The sequence below is a fragment of the Anguilla rostrata genome, chromosome 6, assembly GCF_018555375.3.
Source record: "Anguilla rostrata isolate EN2019 chromosome 6, ASM1855537v3, whole genome shotgun sequence".
NCBI classification, from domain to species: domain Eukaryota; kingdom Metazoa; phylum Chordata; class Actinopteri; order Anguilliformes; family Anguillidae; genus Anguilla; species Anguilla rostrata.
Genome location: NC_057938.1, coordinates 52,571,004 through 52,590,186, shown reverse-complemented (window position 1 = coordinate 52,590,186; position 19,183 = coordinate 52,571,004). Strand labels below are relative to the sequence as shown.

Sequence of the window (19,183 nt, the reverse complement as noted above, 5' to 3'; positions counted from 1 at the left end):
TTTTCCACGGGACATATACGTAACTTTGCTGTTTATTTTAGTGGCGCGTGTTGCTTATAAGTCATCTCTTGCATTATACATTTTTCATCACACTGAAATATGTGCTGTCAGCCTGGTTTCGATGAGTTTCTGTATATTTGAGTTTGCGTATTATGTAGAGTGAATGGGCAGAGCCTGATTCTGAGATGTTTTGGTGTGGGTTATTTGTATAAATCATATACCTTATTTGCTGTAAATTGAGTCGTTGTGTTTTTTGTGTTTGTTTGTTTGTTTGGTCTGATGGGTTTTCTATTTTTGTTCTTTCAATACTGTGAAGTCATACCTGAAATTTTGTGTGTGTGTGTGCATATGTGAGGATATGTGCGCACTTGTGTGTGTTTGTGTATGTGTCTGTGTGCATGTGTGTGTGCATATGTGAGTCTGTATGTGTGTGTCTACACATGTGACTTATGACTCTCAGTGCCCATGGTGCTTTGTGCATGTGAGTGAGTGTGTGTGTGTGTGTGTGTGTGTGTATATGTTATGTATGAATTGTGTTTTGCTCATGAGTTGCAACATGGGTGACGATTGGCCTTTACTTGTCTCAACTGATCCGGTCATATTAGTCTCTGGGGAAATGAGAGCACAGAACATGATCCAGAGTCAGTATTTAGTCTCTGGAGGAGTGTGAGTGTGTGTAGATACACTGATCCAGAGTCAGTATTTAGTGTCTGGAGGAGTGGGAGGAGCACAGAAACACTGATCCAGAGTCAGTATTTAGTCTCTGGAGGAAATGGGAGGAGCACAGAAACACTGATCCAGAGTCAGCAGTCAGATTATGAACGTAAGCCCACTAAGCTCTCACAGCTTTCTGTATTGAGTGTAGCCCCTGGCCGCCGGGTATAATGTGAAATTGGCCGAACCACAGGAAGCGCAGCCTGCAGCGGCTTCTGGACTTTTGGGGGCGTCTCCCTGGGTCTGGAGACGCCATCAAAGGCCGTCCCCGCCCGTCCGCCGCACTTCCTGTAGGGACGTCCCGAGAGGATGAAGACATTCTACAGACCAAAAAAAATTAAAAATAAAACGAACACAAAACGCGGTTTGCTGAGCAGCAGGACTCGCCGTGCTTTAGGCCCCGAGCTGATCGTGGACAAGCGTGAGAGCCGAAGGACAGGAGGTCAGGACTTCCCAGACTGCACCTCTGCGCCGCACACCTCAGCCCGACCTATCGGAGAAGCGGAACTCGGGAGAGAGCCGAACCGATGATGCGTAGCGGTGTAATACGAGGACGCCGTCGGCAGAGTATTGGCGTCTGGGTGTAAATTAAGTGCGCTGATGTCTTCGGTAATATTAGCCCGCTTCGTCGTTAGCTAGAATTAAGAGGCCCCCCCATTCTTGTTGCGCAACAACTTTAGCGGTTTTATTTATTTATTTTTCGTCTCTATCGATCTGTTGTGACTTCCTCGCCAGCTGCCTGACAATATTTACTACGGGCCACGATTGCTTCGGTTCACCGTGCCGTTGTAATCGGATGTCACTGGTGCCTGAGTGTGATTGTCTTCTGTTTACTAGACCTGCTGAACCCTGTGGCAGTACTCTAGAAAATGAATTGCTTAGCAGCATGGCATGCCTGCACCAGATATGTAAATATACGTGCAGTGCATTATGGGGCGTTCCTTATATACAGCGTGTGTTTGAGGTGCCCTTGTCTTTTATTGCTTACATTAATTTAAAATGTGTACAGCACTCTCAAGGCTTCATATACTCAGCTGGATTTTTATTAGGTGAGCAGCACTGTCTGGGATTTGAACCCGCAGCCATTTTTCTCATTGGCTTAACCTCTGCATTGTTCCGTGTGCCGAGCCCACTCTGTCTGCTTGTGACATCAATCGCTCACAGAACCCTCTCCCGCAGAGAGTGCTGTCATAGTCGACTCGTTGTGCCACGAACTTTGGAGTTGAAAGAATTTCATCTTTTAAGCTTTGTATTTTCAGTGTTTTCATTTCCCCGGGTGGTGGAGTTAACCCTTTGAAGAGTGGGCTTTTTGGAATGTTTTCTTCTAACTTCTAAGTCAGTGTTCTAGAACGCCACTGCTTTCAGTTACCGGTAGCGATTGTTACATCAGCATTAGAATGTTCGAATGTGAAGAACATTCTAATCGCATATTTGTGATGTCACATCTTAGAGGGTTAAAGGAAGCGTGGGAGCGGTGTCCTTGGGAACGTCAGCGTCCCTCCTGGTCCGCGTGATCCCTGTGCAGTGGCGGGAAGAGGAAGGCCAGTGCTTCGCAGACCTAACCCCTCCTCTCCTCTCCTCTTCTCTCCTCTCTCTCCTCTCTCCTCTCCTCTCCTCTCCTCTCCTCTCCTCTTCTCTTTTCTCCTCTTCTCGCTCTCAGATCCTCCAAGGCCCACCCGGGACCAGTCGTGCACATAAGCGACAACCCAATGGATGAAGGAAAGGTGAGAATGGCGTGTGTGCCCCCAGCACCACTCCCCCCCCCCCCAAAACCCCGCCCCTCAGACACCCTTGAGCTGGGGTGTCAAGGGGAGGAGGGTCAGAGTGTCTGCTGGTTTCCAGACCGTTTCGACGCGAGCGATTAAGTCATTGATTGGCTAAAGAGTCCACACTCACCTTGTTCTCAAGGCATTAACTGGCTGCTAATTGAAAGGGAAACCACAAAGACCTGCGGAAACTGCGCCTCCCCTCACCCACCCCCCAGGACTGCAGGTTCACACCCCGACCCTTCGGCCCCCTTAAAAATGCAAGCTGTCCCGCTCGGAACGGTCCGGTCCCCCCCGTCGACTCGAAAAAGACAGGTGCCTGTCGGCCTCTCAGGCGAGAGATGTGACATGAAGTCTGCCTTCAAAAGCGACTCCGAATCACTATTCCAGATACGCGGCGCTTCCCCGCCACACCTGGGTTTGATGTTTTATTTTAAAGGTTTTTTTAACAGGATATGTAGGAATCTTTTAAACGCTGAGATGAAAGGCCGACTCCCATTTCTTTTTAAAGCGGCGAGCTGTTCCCGAAACCGTCGACCGATTCTGTTCATGTTCTAGAGCGCGTAACATGAGGGTCTGACATGGATGGAGAAAATAACTGAGTTGTCCTTTGGAGTTAAAAAAAAACAAAACAGAAACCTGGATGGCAAAGTGGAGTGGAAGATTTTCCTTTTTACTCCCCCCCCTTCCCCCCCCATTATTCTCCCAGTTTGGGATGCCCAGTCATGTTCTATCAGCGGTTGTTGCCGTGGACGATCCGTTAGGGAGGATGCAGTCAAGCGCGTGCTCTCTTCCAAAAACGCACTTCGTCAGCCCCTGCTTCTTATCACGCCGCTGTTCGCCAGTCAGCATCGCGCGTACACCAGTCAGACCAAGCTACATGCCCCTCAACCGGCGGACCTGCAGGCACCTGACTGACCAGCAGGGGTCACTAGTGAGCAGTGGAACACTGTCACCCCAGCCATTATATTATATTACAGGCATAGCAGACTTATACAAATTTTCTTTTTTTTTTTTTTTTTTTTTTACATAACATTGACATTTTATCCATTTATACAGCTGGATGCAATGCAGGTTAAGTGCCTTATGATGACGGTGTCGTACCTGGGAATCGAACCTGTGACCTTTAGCTTACGAATCCAGTTCCTTGCCGTACTCCATTATACTTCACTGCCACCCACTGAAACGCTTCCTGTGTGTCAGAGCCAAGTGGGCGTCGGCCTGCCGGGGCTGTCAGTCACAGTCGCCATTGGTATTGCCTTAACAGGATGAGTCACCCAGCAGTTCTGAAAGAATCTCTTTTTACCAGAAAAATTTCGTTTATAAAATGGGGAACAGGGTCAATAGTAAATCCAGCTCAATGGTTGGTAAAAAATGTCTGAAATGAAAAGTATGGGTAAAAAAAAAGTGCTCTTCACAAGTGATCTTTAGCTTTACGCTGTGTATGACTGCAAAAATGTGTGCTTTATTTTGAGATGATTTATGTGCCTCTATTATATATATGTATATATATATATATTTTTTTTTTCTTCAAAAGACTCAAGACTGTCTATTTTTTGTGTTTTGATGTAATTGCAGCTCATAATTGGATTCGAGTCTGGAATAGTGGTGTTGTGGGACTTGAAATCAAAGAAAGCAGAGTACCGCTACACCTACGACGAGGTGAGTTCACCGGATTCATCCCCGCCCCCCCTGACGGGTGCTGCTTTTAATAAACAAAATGCAAAGATTATGAAGAACGGAGAGAGAAATAGATCAGATGTTTGTATCAACTTGGTATATGTGATGCTGCTCGGTGGGCTGGCCTGCTTTCGTTTTGTTTTTCCTTGTTTGGCTCAGTGTGGAAACGTCAAAGGAACTGCAATTTTTACAGATTTTTTACAGGCTGTTTAAGTTCAACCTCGTCACACAGGAACAAGCTCACGCGGGTTTGCGAATCGTCCGTTTCCGCTGTGAACGATCGACAAAACACCGTTTAAATTTCTTTAAGGGGAAAAGCTGAGTGTTATGGTATACCGTTTTATTGTTTCATAAACATGGAGTTTCATGGTGTTGTGAACGTACAGTGCTGTCAGTTTGCGAACTGCGGATGTTTTCACAAAGCTGAGCAGGATAGAAACTGATTCTGAACTGATTCTGTGGAAACGGGTCATTGAGAGGTAGCTGAAGATGAAATGGGTGATTCAGACGCCCACTGAGCAGATGGTCCTCAGTGGACTGATTGTAAATGCTTTGGATGTGCCTGAGCAAACCACAACCCCCCCCCCCCCACCCCCCACCTCCCCTCCACACACACAGAGCTACTTTGAGTGGCCTTGACATCACCACATCAAGTGTGTCAAGGGCTTGAGCCAGCACAACGCATCTCAAAACTAATAATTTCTCTGGCCTCTTGCAAGTTCTGACTCACAGCAAAGTATGAGTTTGATCACCTTGGAGAGGAAATGATAAAAAGGAATCTGTCAAAAGCTGCTTGATGCGTCTCTACCCCGGTGGTTTTGGTTTTTCCTTCGCCTCGTTCCCTCATTCCGTCCCCTGGGCAGTCAGTGGAGAGAGAGAGAGAGTGGCGATGAGGACGCAGTCGTCACGGTGACGAGGATGCAGTCGTCACGGCGACTCGTGGCCCACCGGCTGGGAGAGGCCGGTCACTTCCGTGGAGTCAGCGCTGTGCAAACACAGCACAACTGCAGTGCAGCGCGGTGCCCTGTATCACAGAGAAATGCACTGTGTGACCAAAAGTATCCGGACAGCCCTTGGTCTGGGGCTGTTTTTCATGGTTTGGGCTAGGGGACACTCACACACACACACACACACACACACACACACACACACAGGCACGCTATCAGCAGTAGAGACAGAATATGCTCTGCCTGTGGACTATCAACAGGCCCAAATGAATTTTGCAGCAGGGAGAGTTCATGCTGATTGCAGGATTTCTGGCTCTCTGATTTATGGCCATTTTTAAACATCTCTCACTCTCGCTGTCTTTATTCCAACTGTGATTTATTCACAGTAAAGAGGGGCCCCCAGTAACAATAAGCTAAACAATAAGATCAAATGCAAGCCTCATTACTTTTCTGCGGGAAAGCCTGGTGTGGGTGTGTACGTGTGTGTGTCTGTGTGTGTGTGTGTGTGTGTGGTGGGTGTTTGTTTTTCTGTATGTACAGTATGTGCTTGTGTTTGTTTGAATTTGTGTGCGTGTGTGTGTGAGTGTGTGAGTGTGTGTATGTGGGAATGTACGTGTGTGTGTGTGTGCGTGTACGTGTGCATGCATCTGCGTGTGTACGTGTGTGTGTGTATTCATGTGCATGCGTGTGTGTGTGCGTGTATGTTTATATACAGGGACCTACTGGAGAGCCGTGGCTGTGTTTAAGTATCCCACAATGCCTTGTGCAGAAGAGATGCTCCTCCCTGTGCAGCTAGCTCTGTAGCGTCTGTTAGCGGTGTGACTGGCACTAGTGTGAGGATGATCGAGGGATCAGCGCCGTGTGGCTTTCTGTAGTCCCCCGTCCTGGGGGGGCAGTCTCTTCATGCTGGCTTACGCTTCCCTCTGCTTTAAGTTAATTATGTTTGATTGAGCGGTTAATTGAATACTGATCTGTATTTAAACTCCCCTGACGGTTAATCTGCTAAGTCCTGTGTGAAAGAAATGTGTTGTTGGTGTTTCTGTGCTAATGAAAAAGGAGTAAGAATAAGCTTTATTCAGCGTACTTTTTCCTCAGTATTTATCCCTTAAACAAAATAATAAGCTTAGTTGCTTAATAAGTTAGCGTAGCATTGAAACAGTTAGATTACAGCTTCTTAACACTAGTGAATTAGCTGCATGCCAATTTGTGTTACTGATTAGTTGAAGGGAGACAAATGATCAGAACTATTATTTGCTAATAAATATCAGAGGCTAATAAATGCCTTATCTATTCCTTTTTTTTATATAAGTGAACACACAGAGTATTTATGCTCACAAGGAGGCAGACGATGATCCTCCTAGTTGTATAATTAAGTGTTATATCAATGGACTCTCAACTAGTGAAGAGCTTGGTTTGAGTCTTAACCCCGCCCCCTCCTCCCCTAACCACACCCCCTACACCCCTAACCCCGCCCCTGCATCCCCTAACCCCGCCTCCATCCATGTTCAGGCTAGAGTAGCGCCGCACAGAATGTTCTGGACGCTGACCAGCCGGAGAGCTGAGAGCCAAGTGGATGTGTGTCCAAAGCCTGGCGCCTCGCCCTGTCTTCTGCTGCTTTGTGCGGGCGCGTGCCAGCGTGAGCCATCTTGTTCCAGACAAGGGCCTCTCTGGGTGGTAATTGTTGTTTTGGACTCGCGACCCCCCCCACCCCCCACTCTGGCTGCTGGAGGGGGGGGTGAAAGCTTCGGGGGGGGTCTGAGCCCAGCGGGATACGGCAGGCTTTTTGGGTCTGGGGGTCCCGCTTTGGGGCCTGCTCGGAGCCGAACGGAGGCTGTTTTCTCTGCATTTACAAGCACAGCTTTCTCTTTCTATCGCTCTCTCTCTCATCCTGCTTTCTCTCTCTCTCTCTCTGTCTCTCTCACTGTCTCTCCCTCTCTCTCTCTCTCTCCTTCTCCCTCCCTCTGTCTGTCCCTCACTCTCTCTCTCTCTCTCTCTCTCTCTCTCTTTCTCTCTCTCTCTCTCTCTCTGTCTCTCTCACTGTCTCTCCCTCTCTCTCTCTCTCTCCTTCTCCCTCCCTCTGTCTGTCCCTCACTCTCTTTCTCTCTCTATCTCTCTCTCTCTTTCTCCCCCCCTCACTGTCTGTCTCTCTCTCTTCCTCTCTGTCTCTCTCACTCCCTCAGTCTCTCCCTCTCTCTCTCAGTTGTTAGCAGTTTTGTCTCGCGGTAACTATAACAGTGGCCCGACAGATACCAGACCGTGGGGTTTGCCCATGTGCTGGAACAGTATCTTAAACACATACCAGACCATAGAGCCCATCCATGCACTAGAGCATTGCCTTAACAGATACCAGACCATAGAGCCCATCCATGCACTAGAGCATTGCCTTAACAGATACCAGACCATAGAGCCCATCCATGCACTAGAGCATTGCCTTAACAGATACCAGACCATAGAGCCCATCCATACACTAGAGCAGTGCTTTAACAGATACCAGACCATAGAGCCCATCCATGCACTAGAACGGTGGTCTAACAGATACCAGACTGTGGGGCCCATCCAGGCACTGGAACAGTATCTTAACAGGATGAGGCCCTGGGAATTTAGTTTTTAGTTTTTTCTGAGTTGCATTCACCTTGGTGGATGGGACACAGCTTAATTGTTAAGGCTTGAACCCAGCTTTGAAAACATCCAATCAGCATTTTTTTTTTGCTTAATTTGAAGCATAATGAAAACTAATTAAAATGCCCCAATGCTTGTTTCTCCTTTCTTTTTCTGTTATTTTTTTGACACACACACACGATTCCCCCGCTCCAATTACGGAAGTGTTTGGAGGACTGATTGCAGACGCCCTCGTTAGTGCCTGGCAGGATGACTTGCATTTTCCCTCCCAGCTCATTGCTGGTCCTTTTTCCCCCCCGAGCTCTCAGAGCCGCCTTAAAATAGGGCGGGAGATTTACGGCACTGCCGCCGCCGGCGCCGCCGCCACCGGCGCGGGCTAGCGGGTTTAACGAGGCTCGCCGCGGCCAGCCCCGGCGTCCGCGACCGAGGTCGTCGCCGGCCGCCGGCTCTTCCCGGGGGGGGGGGCACGGTGCGGAAATGCGGCCTCTCCTCTCCTCCGTAGCCGTCCCGTCGATGAAGACGCCGAGTGCTTCTCCACCAGATCGATCCCTCGAAATCCCTTCAGTTACACCCCTTTGTTTATTTTTTGGTTTTTTCGCCTGCTTGCTTTTGCTTCTGCGGCAAAAGCTTTGAGCCAGGAAGGGGCTCACGTGCTTGCCACAGTAGCCCCTCCCTCTTTGGCCTGTGCTGGTTGTCGACTTCCTGTAATGTCAGGTTGTTGTGATGCAGACTGTTGTCTTTACATTGGCAGAGGAACATGCAATGACCCAATTGTGCCATGTGGGAATATTAGCAATGACCTTTTTTCCCCATTGTGTATTTGTATGGCATTTTCACTAAAATTAAGACTAAGATTTCCCATACAGGGAAAACAGGAAGTGGGGAAAACAGGAAGAGGGGAAATCTGGAAGTTTGCGATTTTGCGATCGCGATTTTGCTCCAGGCCTGTTGGGAGACACGTTGGCGGTCTCCATGTTGAGTGAAGTCTGACTTTCTCGTGTCAGTCACTTGGCAGTTGAGTTGATTTTCGGATGTTTTGTCAATTTATTCACCAGTACATTTGCAAACAAAGCTGAGAAAAAGCGTTTTCGCGGAGCGAGAAGATTGGACGGCGCTGCGTTGCGTCCCCCCCCCCCCCCTCCCAGTTTTTGGCGCTTCTGGTAATAAAGTGTGTCTCGGAACATAAAGTGTTTATTGTGGCTTTAAAACTGGGGACCGGCTCATGTGCGCCGACTCCGCGGGGTTCTGTAAAAAATCCTGGTCTTCGGCGCTGTTCTCCTGGCCCTGCAGCCAGCGATGACAGTTAGGATTTAAAATTTAGAGCGTGCGTCATTCACTGTGTATACGAGGACAGAGCCCTCAAAGAGGAGCTGTGTCTGGTATATCTGGCTTCTTACCTCGTGGACATGAATTGCATTTACAGTGTAAGGTTTACATTGATGCCTGTGCAGGACTGACGGGGGAAATTCCTGGGCCAAAATTATATTATTATATTAGTCCCAGTTTCGGGACAGTAAATATTTACCACTGATTCACAGGCCATTTGCCCCTCTTCCCCCCACCCCCCACCCTCCTCCAGGGCCTGGGACAGCGTAGCTGGTTGCCCCCCCCCCCCAACTCAACGCCGGCCCTAAGCCTATGACAGTCATTGGACACATTGTTCACTTCATATCGATAACACTTAATCTGTTTGCGTATTTGGTGGAGCCGCCCGTCCATCCATTTTTGGCGTCGTCGTCCCGCTTCGCGGTGTGCTTGCGTCTGTCGTTCCCGTGGATACGGGAGCGCTGCTCTGACGAAGCCCTCGCTCCTCCTCCGGCGCCGCCGGGGCTGCTGGGAGATTTTCCCGCGGCGGGCCGAGCTTCGCCTGTTTTCCGACGCCGTACAGAACCGGCCGGCTTTAATTTCTCCCGGGAAGCTTGTCTCCAGGCAACGGCTCGGCTCGGCTCGGCCTTCCCGGGGTGGGGGGAGGGGGGGCTCTGACTTATCCTCTCCCTAATTTACCGAGATTGATTGATGCCGAGGAACCCCCAGATTTCACTGTCAGGCACCTCGGAGTGACACGGGCGGCCAGTCGCTCCGCCAACCAGGTGACTCCGCCCACCGGGTAACTCCTCCCCCTGCGCTGCTCAGCGTTTCAGCTGACAAACAAAAAAAAAAAAAAAAAAACAAATTTTCGGAAATTGAGATTCATCTTCAATCCGCGTACACGTTTGAAGAATTATACAGTGGGCGACCTCCTTTGTGGTCTCATAATTTATTAATAATGTGTTTCCTGGAGGTTATCGTATTGGATCGGGGCTGGTTTCGACGCACGAAAACAGGAGGAGAAACAAACAGACGGCTTGTGGCCGTTGGCCAATATCTATAGAGGATACATCTTCGTCTTCCTGCTGTGGCTGGCATGCTTCGGGGGAAAAAGCATGAATAAAAAAAATAATAAAAATAAATAAATAAATGTTATAACCACTCAAACCATCTGGCAAATAAATTTTGGTCATTGGGCAACTGGCCTTGATGTTAGATCTGCACGACGTTTGGAAAACGATGGGAGTTTCGCTGCGTTTTCTATGCGTTGTTTGTGTGTTGTGGGATGACACAGAGAAACTTTACTAAGCTCTATAAGGTCCAGGAGATTAGGGTGAGATGGTGGGGATGTGGGGATGTGGGGGGGACGGGGGGACGGGGGACGGGGGGGGGGCTCTACCGTATATAACATGACACGCCATCTGCTACTTGAAACGAATGTACTGTATCAGAGTTTTTTGCTAAGCAGCGCGTTCCCCAGTTGGGGGTGCCGGTTTGGACTCAAAAAATATTGTTGTGACCTTTGCGTGATTTTAAATGGGTAAACAGTGACTGTATGCTACACAAACTGTGCCGCTGTTTATTCCGTGTTCGGATATTAATTCAGCTTTATCAGGAAATTTTCAACAAATCAGAAAGTTGAATTAATTATGTTGTTTTGCATTGGAGTTCATGTACTCTCTAAGCAATTTGCTAAACAACATGAAAAAAAAAAAAAAACACATCCGCAGTAAGAAAAATGCATGTGATTATCTTATTGATGAGAGAGAGAGGGGGAGAGAAACATGGAGAGGAGGGGAGAGAGACAGAGATAGAGAGAAAGAGAGAGAGAGAGAGAGAGGGAGAGACGAGAGGGGAGGAGAGGAGAGGAGAGAGAGGAGAGAAGGGAGAGAGAAGAGAGAGAGAGAGCAGGTTTTGAACGAGGCGTCTCTTGGCAGATGGGACGCGATCCCCGTGTTCGCATTTGCATTCCGCCTGCCCGCCGGAACGTTCCGTCGCCGAGAGCGACGCGGCTCCCTGCCCTTTGACCCCCGTCGCGCGGGGCGACACGTGTCTGACGAGGCGCGCGGTACCCCGGGCCGGCGGCTCATTGGCAGTCCCCCCGACGCGGCGGCGGTGGCCCGCCCGCGTATCGAGGAGCGCCAGGTGTGTGCAGGCGGCCCGGCGCGTTTCAGCAGAGTATCCATCTTAGACTTTCAGCTGCTCCTTTCACACCGTCTCCCTCTCTCTCTCTCTCTCTCCCTCCCTCAGTCTCCCTCTCTCTCTCTCTCTCCCTCCCTCCCTCAGTCTCTCTCTCTCTCTCTCCCTCCCTCCCTCAGTCTCTCTCTCTCTCTCTCCTTCCCTCCCTCTCCCTCACTTTGTTAGGAGAGGAATCCGTGTGTGTGTTCTTTTTGTTCGTCTGTGGTCTGCCTGTGGTCTGTTTCTAGTCTGTCTGTAGTCTGACCGTGGTCAGCCTGTGGACTGTCTGTAGTCTCTCTGTGGTCTGTTGTCTGTCCCCGGGCTGTCCCTGGTCTGTCGGGAGTCTGTCTGTGGTAAATCCTGTCAGTAGTCTGTCTGTGGTCTGTTTCTGGTCTCTTTGCTGCAGCCGCACAGATGGTGCAGCCCAAGGTCGGACCGTTGAGAGAGAATCCAAGCAGTGGCGGGAACCTGAGATTTCAGAGCCTACACACAGGGAGAGCCCTGAATAGCAAGCAGGGATCGGTTCCTAATTGATATCATCCATCTGAAATTGGAGAGTAATGAAAAATGGGGCGTTTTTTTTATTTGTTTTGTTTTGTTTTTTTTTTTAAATCCCCACTGGTACTTGAGCAAAGTCCAATCTATCACAAATACTCCTCCTGGAGGTCCAAGGCTCTTAATGAGCGAGCGCGTGTGTTCATGGCTGTCTGTCTCCGTCTGCGAAGCGCGACAAAGGGTTTACTGTCTCCGTTCAACGGAATTATCCTTTGGCTAACCCTCCAGGCCATCGAGCGATCCAGTGCGCTAAGCACACAAAGAGGGCCTGTAAGAGAGGTAGAGAGAGAGAGAGAGGGAGGGAGGGAGAGAGAGAGAGAGAGGGAGAGAGGGAGGAAGAGTAAATGGATTGTTTGTTGATTCCTGCGAAACGTTTGGCGGCTCCACCGAAATCCCCGGCGACAGCGTCTGTCACGAGCGTCGCCGTCGCCGTCGCCGTGATGCTTTCCCACTTGGCGTAATTGCACAGACAGCGTTTCCCTAATTGAGGCCTTTTTGTCTGAAGTGTGGGTGTGGATGGGGGGGCGGGGTGAGGGTGTGGATGGGTGGGGGTGGAGGGGGGCGTCTGCATGACGGTGCCTTTGGTGTCCCGTCTTGACGGATATCGCCGGGGGCGGTGGTTTTTTCGGTCGTGCCCCCCGTGAGAGGAAGCGAGCTGACGGGGACAGAATCTGCACCGCTACGCTAAGCTATGCTACACTATGCTACGCTAAGCTATACTACACTACGCTATGCTAAGCTATGCTATGCTAGGCTACGCTACACTATGCTATGCTAAGCTATGCTACGCTAGGCTACGCTACACTATGCTACGCTAAGCTATGCTATGCTACACCGCGGGCCGCTAATGAGAGGAAGGGCGGCCCCCTCGACCCCATCCGTCATCTTCGTCGGAGCCGTCGCGTCCGTCTTCTCCCGTCCTCCTTCCGTGCTCCACCGGGGCAGTGTCCCTCTCTGCCCACAGCTCGTTTACGAGCCTGCCTGCTTCGATTAGCGCCATTTCCGCTCGGGATCGGTGGCGCGCCGGTCTGCTTTCTCATTGGTTCAGAAGCAGAACCCCCTTACCATAATTCCTCCGCCCCCCCCCCCCCCCAATACTTGATGTGCCTTATTAATGAGACTATTTCCAGCGTTTTTGTTGGGTGTAATTAGAACATCATGTGCCAATTATGTGCTCAAATGAAGCTACGGATGCTTCTTTTTTTCTGTCCTGTTTTGTTGTCACCAGGTCATGAGAAATTAATGAGGCTTTTTAATCACACCGTTCTCTGTGTTGAGCCAAATTTATCTCGAATGCTGAACTTTTTATTAGAACTTCTGAAGGTGACCTTCAAAGGTCACCTTGAAAACACACAGTCGCAGGTGAGCATAAAATCTCCTGCGAACTGCTGATAGTTTCAAATACGCGAATCCCAAAAATGCAGGACTTTGCTGTTCTATTTTGATTAATACAGAGCTACTGAAATGAAACTGTCTTTGGCCGGCAACCATAGCTTCAACTTCTGTTCGATGTGCACTCTGCTTCACTTTCCTTCCATTTTATATGTGTTGCGTGTTCTGTGGGTCTCTAGTTGACGGTGTGTTCTCAGTGTTGTAGTCACTATGGGTGGGGCTTGAGTGGGTCAGGCCCACCCACTCAGAACGCTTGTGCCCCCTCCCCAAAACTATATCAGATAATTTTCATTAAAAATGCGATCACAATCCCTATCCATGATCGTTCATCCCCCCCCCCCACCCCCCGACTTCCCACCCCAAGACTGAGCCCAGGCGCTGGGTCTCCATGTATTTTAATATGTTCTCATTAGAGCTGTCCCACCCCGTCCCAACCCAGCGCAGTGACTGTACCGTAGCGTGCCACAACGTGCAGACTCGTTAATGGCGGGCATGGAAGGCAGGCGCTGGTCAGGCCTGCGCCCTCCTCTTCCTGTTTGAAGGATGGTGCTCTGGCTTCCCATTGATTTGTTGTTCATCCAGCAGATCTACTGTTCCCCCGGCCTGGAAATAGAAACGCGCGGGTCGGTCGGATTATGCTGAGCGGAGGGAGAAAGCCCTTTAATTAGAAAATAATAAGACAGGCTCCTTCACCCTCTGCCACCTCTCTTTCTTTTTCTTTCTCTCTCTCTCTCTCTCTCTTAATCTCTTCCTCTCTCACCGTGTCTCCTCCCTTTCTCACTCTCTCACACTACTGTGTGTGTTCTTCTCCATCGCACTCTCTCTCACCCTCTCTCTCTCTACTCTTTCTTTCTCTCTCTCTACCTATCTCCTCCCTCCCTCCTTTCCTCCCTCCATCTCTCCTTCCAGAGCTGTGTCTCCGATGGGCATTAGTCATTTTGGGAGGGCGAGCAGGAGCAGAAGCTGTTTGTTTATTTATTTATTTATTTATTTTCTGGACCCAGGAGTCCAGCACACAGAAGCCAGATTGCGCTTTGATTAGCAGCAGCGCTAACGCACAGCGCAATAATGATGCAGATGCGGGAGGAGTCCCCCGGGGGGGGGGGGGCGAAGCCTGCATGCAGAACATGCAGCCATTTGTTTTCCTGCGACGACCACCGTCCTTCGCCGAGTTATTAAGTTATATTATATATTATATATTATATTAAGTTAAATTAAGTTTTTTTTCCCACCGTTGGAATGGCGGTCTTCCTCTCAGGATGCTCCATCGAGAATTTCGGTCGCGTTCGGTTTCTATGACCGCTGCTCTTTAACCACGCGGGCCTGGATTTTGAACAGTTCATGTTGATGATCTTGTCGAGCCGACTGTCCAGTAGCCTTATGGGTATTTACATGAACTGTAGTCTTTCACATGGTCTGTAGTGTTTTACATGAACTGTAGTCTCTTACGTGGTCTGTAGTGTTTTACATGAACTGTAGTCTCTTACGTGGTCTGTAGTGTTTTACATGAGCTGTAGTCTTTTACATGGTCTGTAGTGTTTTACATGAACTGTAGTCTTTCACATGGTCTGTAGTCTTTTACGTGAACTGTAGTCTTTTACATGGTCTGTAGTGTTTTACATGAACTGTAGTCTTTCACATGGTCTGTAGTGTTTTACATGAACTGTAGTCTCTTACGTGGTCTGTAGTGTTTTACATGAGCTGTAGTCTTTTACATGGTCTGTAGTTTTCATGAACGGTAGTCTTACGTGGTCTTTAGTGTTTTACATGAGCTGTAGTCTTTTACATGGTCTGTAGTGTTTTACATGAACTGTAGTCTTTCACATGGTCTGTAAGTGTTTTACATGAACTGTAGTCTTTCACATGGTCTGTAGTGTTTTACATGAACTGTTGTCTTTCACATGGTCTGTAGTGTTTTACATGAACTGTTGTCTTTCACATGGTCTGTAGTGTTTTACATGAACTGTAGTCTTTCACATGGTCTGTAGTGTTTTACATGAACTGTAGTCTTTTACATGGTCTGTAGTCTTTTACGTGAACTGTAGTCTTTCACATGGTCTGTAGTGTTTTACATGAACTGTAGTCTTTTACATGGACAGTAGTCTCAATCAGGAGAAAGGATGAGGGTTAGCAGATTGTGCTAGCGCCAGTTTTAGCGTGCTTTCCGTAACATCACCACCTGCTGGCGCGTAGCTGTCGTTTGAACATACACGGGGGCGTTACGCCAAAAAGCGTGACCATAACGTACGACCGTATGACCACCCCGTCTACGAGAGGCAAACACCTGCGGTCGCTCTGCAGTTCGCTCACCTCCTCTTCCTCCCTCTCTCTTCTCCCCGCCCTTCGTCTTCCTCCCGCTCCCCCCCCCCCCACCCCCACCGAAGGCGATCCACTCGGTGGCCTGGCACCACGAGGGGAAGCAGTTCATCTGCAGCCACTCGGACGGCACCCTGACCATCTGGAACATCAAGTCACCCGCCAAGCCCGTGCAGACAATCACCCCACACGGTAAGCACCTCCCCTCCGCTGGTCCCGCTGAGGGGGGGGGGGGAGAGGGAGGGGGAGAGAGGGAACGAGAGCGAGAGATGGTGTGAGAGAGAAAGAGAGTGAGAGATTGAGAGGAGGAGAAAGAACGGGAGAGAGAAAGAGAGAGAGACTGTGAGGGAAAGAGTTGGTACACCCTCCCTAGCTCACCTGCCACAATGATAAAATGTTATGGAGGCTGGGGTCTGAGGGGGAGGGGTGTTGAAATTACTCAGATCTTCCTGTATTCCAATTCTAAAATAGCCCATTATTTTATTTCCTTCACTCCTCCCACCCAACCCCCCCCCCCTCCCTTCTGCCCCCCACCTCTCCCACTTCCCTCTCTTGGAGGTCCAGGAGACAGGGGGGTAAGATTGATGGAAGGGGGTACTTACGGTATGACTAACTGCCGACAGTCCCTTCCACATGAGTCAGTCGTATTTCATGTTTTTTTATGCGGGGGATATTAAAATACTTTCCACTCCTAATGCAGAACAGGAGCGCGGTGATTTGCTGAGGTTCTGTGTAAAGGCCTGTATGTACATTCATTCATTTATTTATTTATTTATTCATCGGTGATCTCTCCCAGTTCTCTTGCTTGTCGCTCGCTCGCCACGTTCATTCAGGGTGTCTTTTCTAGATTTTAGGGTTCGGTCACAGCGATCCCTGTGTGCGTTTTCATTGGCTCTGCAGCTGTGGACCCACAACATGTCCTTCCTATAAGTCCCTTTGTTTTTAAGCCATCTCTTTATAGTTGTATACTGTATATATATACGGTATTGAACTAAAAATAAACTGAATGTTTTATGGGGAAATAAAACATTCAGTCATAATGCAAAGGTAAACTACTGTTTTTTTTTGCAGCACATGTCAAAGATGCTCTTTTTACTTAAAATATGAAAAGAGTATTTCATAGGACAGGACATTTTTAAAATCATTTTTGAGTGGAGGAACTGAAGAAATGCATGAAGACAGAAAGCTTCGTCGGTCCTGTCTCTCTGGAAACCCTGAAGGGAAGAGTCTCTCCGCTCTCTCTCTCTCTGAGCTCTGAGCCTGTTTGTTTCACGCGCGGGTATTTGGTAAAGAGCGAGAGACAGGCGGCGGTAGCCTGTCGTAATGTGACATTGCCACCGCCTGGGGAGATGGGGGTCGGTTTCGGAGCATTACAAAAAAAACGCTAATTCTCCCTCTCGGGTCTCTTGCGTCTGTTCCGGAATGTTCCGGAATGCTCCAACGCGACAGACAGTGTTCCGGAAGCCGACGGCAGCCTAGCAACCGTCCCGGCCGCGTTCCGGCGGCCCCCCACCCCCCCATCGTCTCTATGCGCGCTACCTACACGCCGTTTGGAAGTGACTGGGGAATAGTCGCCATTCCCGCTGGGAAGAAGGGTGTCACTGGCGGGTTAAAGTGGCATTACTGGGCTAACCTGGTTTGTTGGCCGTTCCGCAGGGGGGGGGGGGGGGCAGTTGGGGGGGGGCAGCCACGGGCGAATCGCCAGGCTGGATGGAGAGCAACAAAAAACCGTTCATCCGGCAGTCCGGCCGCCAAAACCGCCGCCGCCGTGCGCACTCTCCCCGCCTCTCGTTTTGGAGAGCTTATCGAGGGCGGAGAATTAATTAGGGATTCCCGCGCAGGACTGTGTGAGTTAGATAAATGGTAATGGCGGAGAGAGAGGTATTGATCTTGTGTCGGGGGGGGGAGGGCCGCTGGACGTTAAAGTGGGTGGCGGCTGGGGGCTGGCGGCTGGCGCGGGACGAGCCCCTGGGTGTGAGAGATGTGGGGGGGGCGTGGTGGGGGTGTTGCAGATGGATCGGCCCGTCTCCGTGACTACGCGGCGGGTGACTGCAGCGTCAGGGAAAGGGAGCTGATGATTGGCTCGTTTTGAACAGCTTGGGAAACGTTCTATTTCAGGAAAGCAGCCCAAGGATGGGAAGAAGCCGGAGCCCTGCAAACCCATCCTGAAAGTGGAGTACAAGACCACCAGAGCGGGGTAAGGGAGGCAGCACGGCCCGCTGTGTCTCTATCCCTCTGTCTCTCTCTATCCCTCTATCCCTCACTCTCTCTGTCTCATACCCCCACTGTCTCTCTCTCTTTCCCTCTCTCTCTCTCTCTGTCTCTTTATTTCTCTCTCTCTGTCTCTCTCTCTCTCTATCCCTCACTCTCTCTCTCTCTCTCTCTCTCTGTCTTTCTGTCTTTTTGTCTCATCACCAGTCTGTCTCTCTCTCTCTCTTTCTGTCTCATCCCCTCACTTTCTCTCTCCCCTCTCCCTCTCTCTCCCCCTCTCCCCCTTTCTCTCTCTTTTGCATCCCCTCACTTTCTTTCTCCTTACCCCCGTGTCCTTCCCTCTTCCCCCCTCCTTCTCCCTTTCTCTCCCTTTCCTTTTCTCTCTCTCCATTCTTAATTCCTGCTCTCTCTTCCTCCCTCACTACTGTGCACTTTACTTCTCTCTTCCTTTCCTCACCTCTCTCTTTTCCATCAGTCTTTTGGTTACCTTCCCCTCTCTGTTATTCATTTTGTTGTAATCAGAGCACTGTCGCGGGGGGGCAGAATGTCTCTCTGTTTCCACAGAGCGGCTGTGGTGATGTGCAAGTGTAGGTGCGCATCGGAACTGAGGCCTACGCTCTCAGCACGGCGATCACCGTTAAAAAAAGCCGTTGCACTGCACCGGAAACGCTTTGCGTCACGTTAAAGCCAGGAGCGTTCAGTCAAAAGGAACCTTATAAATCCAGAAAAGAAATGACTAATAATCACCAAACATTGAACACCGTTCAAGTTGTCAGTCAGATCATTTCCGGACGTCATTTTATAAGTCAGGCTTTTCGTTTTTTTTCTTTTTTTTTTCTTCCTGAACAACTAAGTTAAACCTTGTTCATTTCCATGGCAACTTGAGACGTGGCAACTTACCATATATTCTGCAGACGAAAACAAGCAATGCCCTCTAGTGAAATATCGAAAGAAACATGATGATTTGCTGTTTGGAAAGAAGAGCATTCTCCATTATGATTAGCAATATCTTCTTTTAAAACAAAAAAATGTCTTATGTGATGTGTAAAATATACAGTAAAACCCAGTCTCATTTTGTTTGTCAGTCAGGTATTTTGACATGTATTTGGGTGTTAGTTAAAACAGTGCTGTCCTATCCTCTGTATTTTCATACATCCTGGAAGTATAACTGGAGTTTTCAACATTTTGTGTATGTGTGCGTGTGTGTGTGCGCGCGCTCGTGTGTGTGTGTATATAAAATGGCGGCCGGGCGTCACACGTTCTTGCCGATGTTCTTCCCCTCCAGGGACCCGTTCATGATCCTGTCCGGGGGGCTGTCCTACGACACGGTGGGCAGGAGGCCGTGTCTGACGGTGATGCACGGCAAGAGCACCGCCGTCCTGGAGATGGACTACCCCATCGTGGACTTCCTAACGCTGTGCGAAACGCCATATCCAAATGGTGAGCGTGCCCCTCTCTCCTCTCTTACGTTTTCAGCCGTCTTGCACACCTGTGTCA

The 19,183-nt window shown here is 49.5% G+C and overlaps 1 protein-coding gene across 20 annotated transcripts in view; it reads left to right on the top strand.

Annotated features, from left to right (window-relative positions):
* Nucleotides 1-19,183, top strand: part of stxbp5a (syntaxin binding protein 5a (tomosyn)) — a 130,066-nt gene that overhangs the window by 69,085 nt on the left and 41,798 nt on the right. For all 20 annotated transcript variants that reach the window (XM_064340477.1, XM_064340475.1, XM_064340476.1 and 17 more), the window contains exons 6-10: nt 2,375-2,438; nt 4,059-4,142; nt 15,544-15,667; nt 17,594-17,672; nt 18,972-19,126. In XM_064340477.1, coding sequence (XP_064196547.1) covers nt 2,375-2,438; nt 4,059-4,142; nt 15,544-15,667; nt 17,594-17,672; nt 18,972-19,126 — 506 coding nt within the window. The remainder of the gene's footprint in view (nt 1-2,374; nt 2,439-4,058; nt 4,143-15,543; nt 15,668-17,593; nt 17,673-18,971; nt 19,127-19,183) is intronic.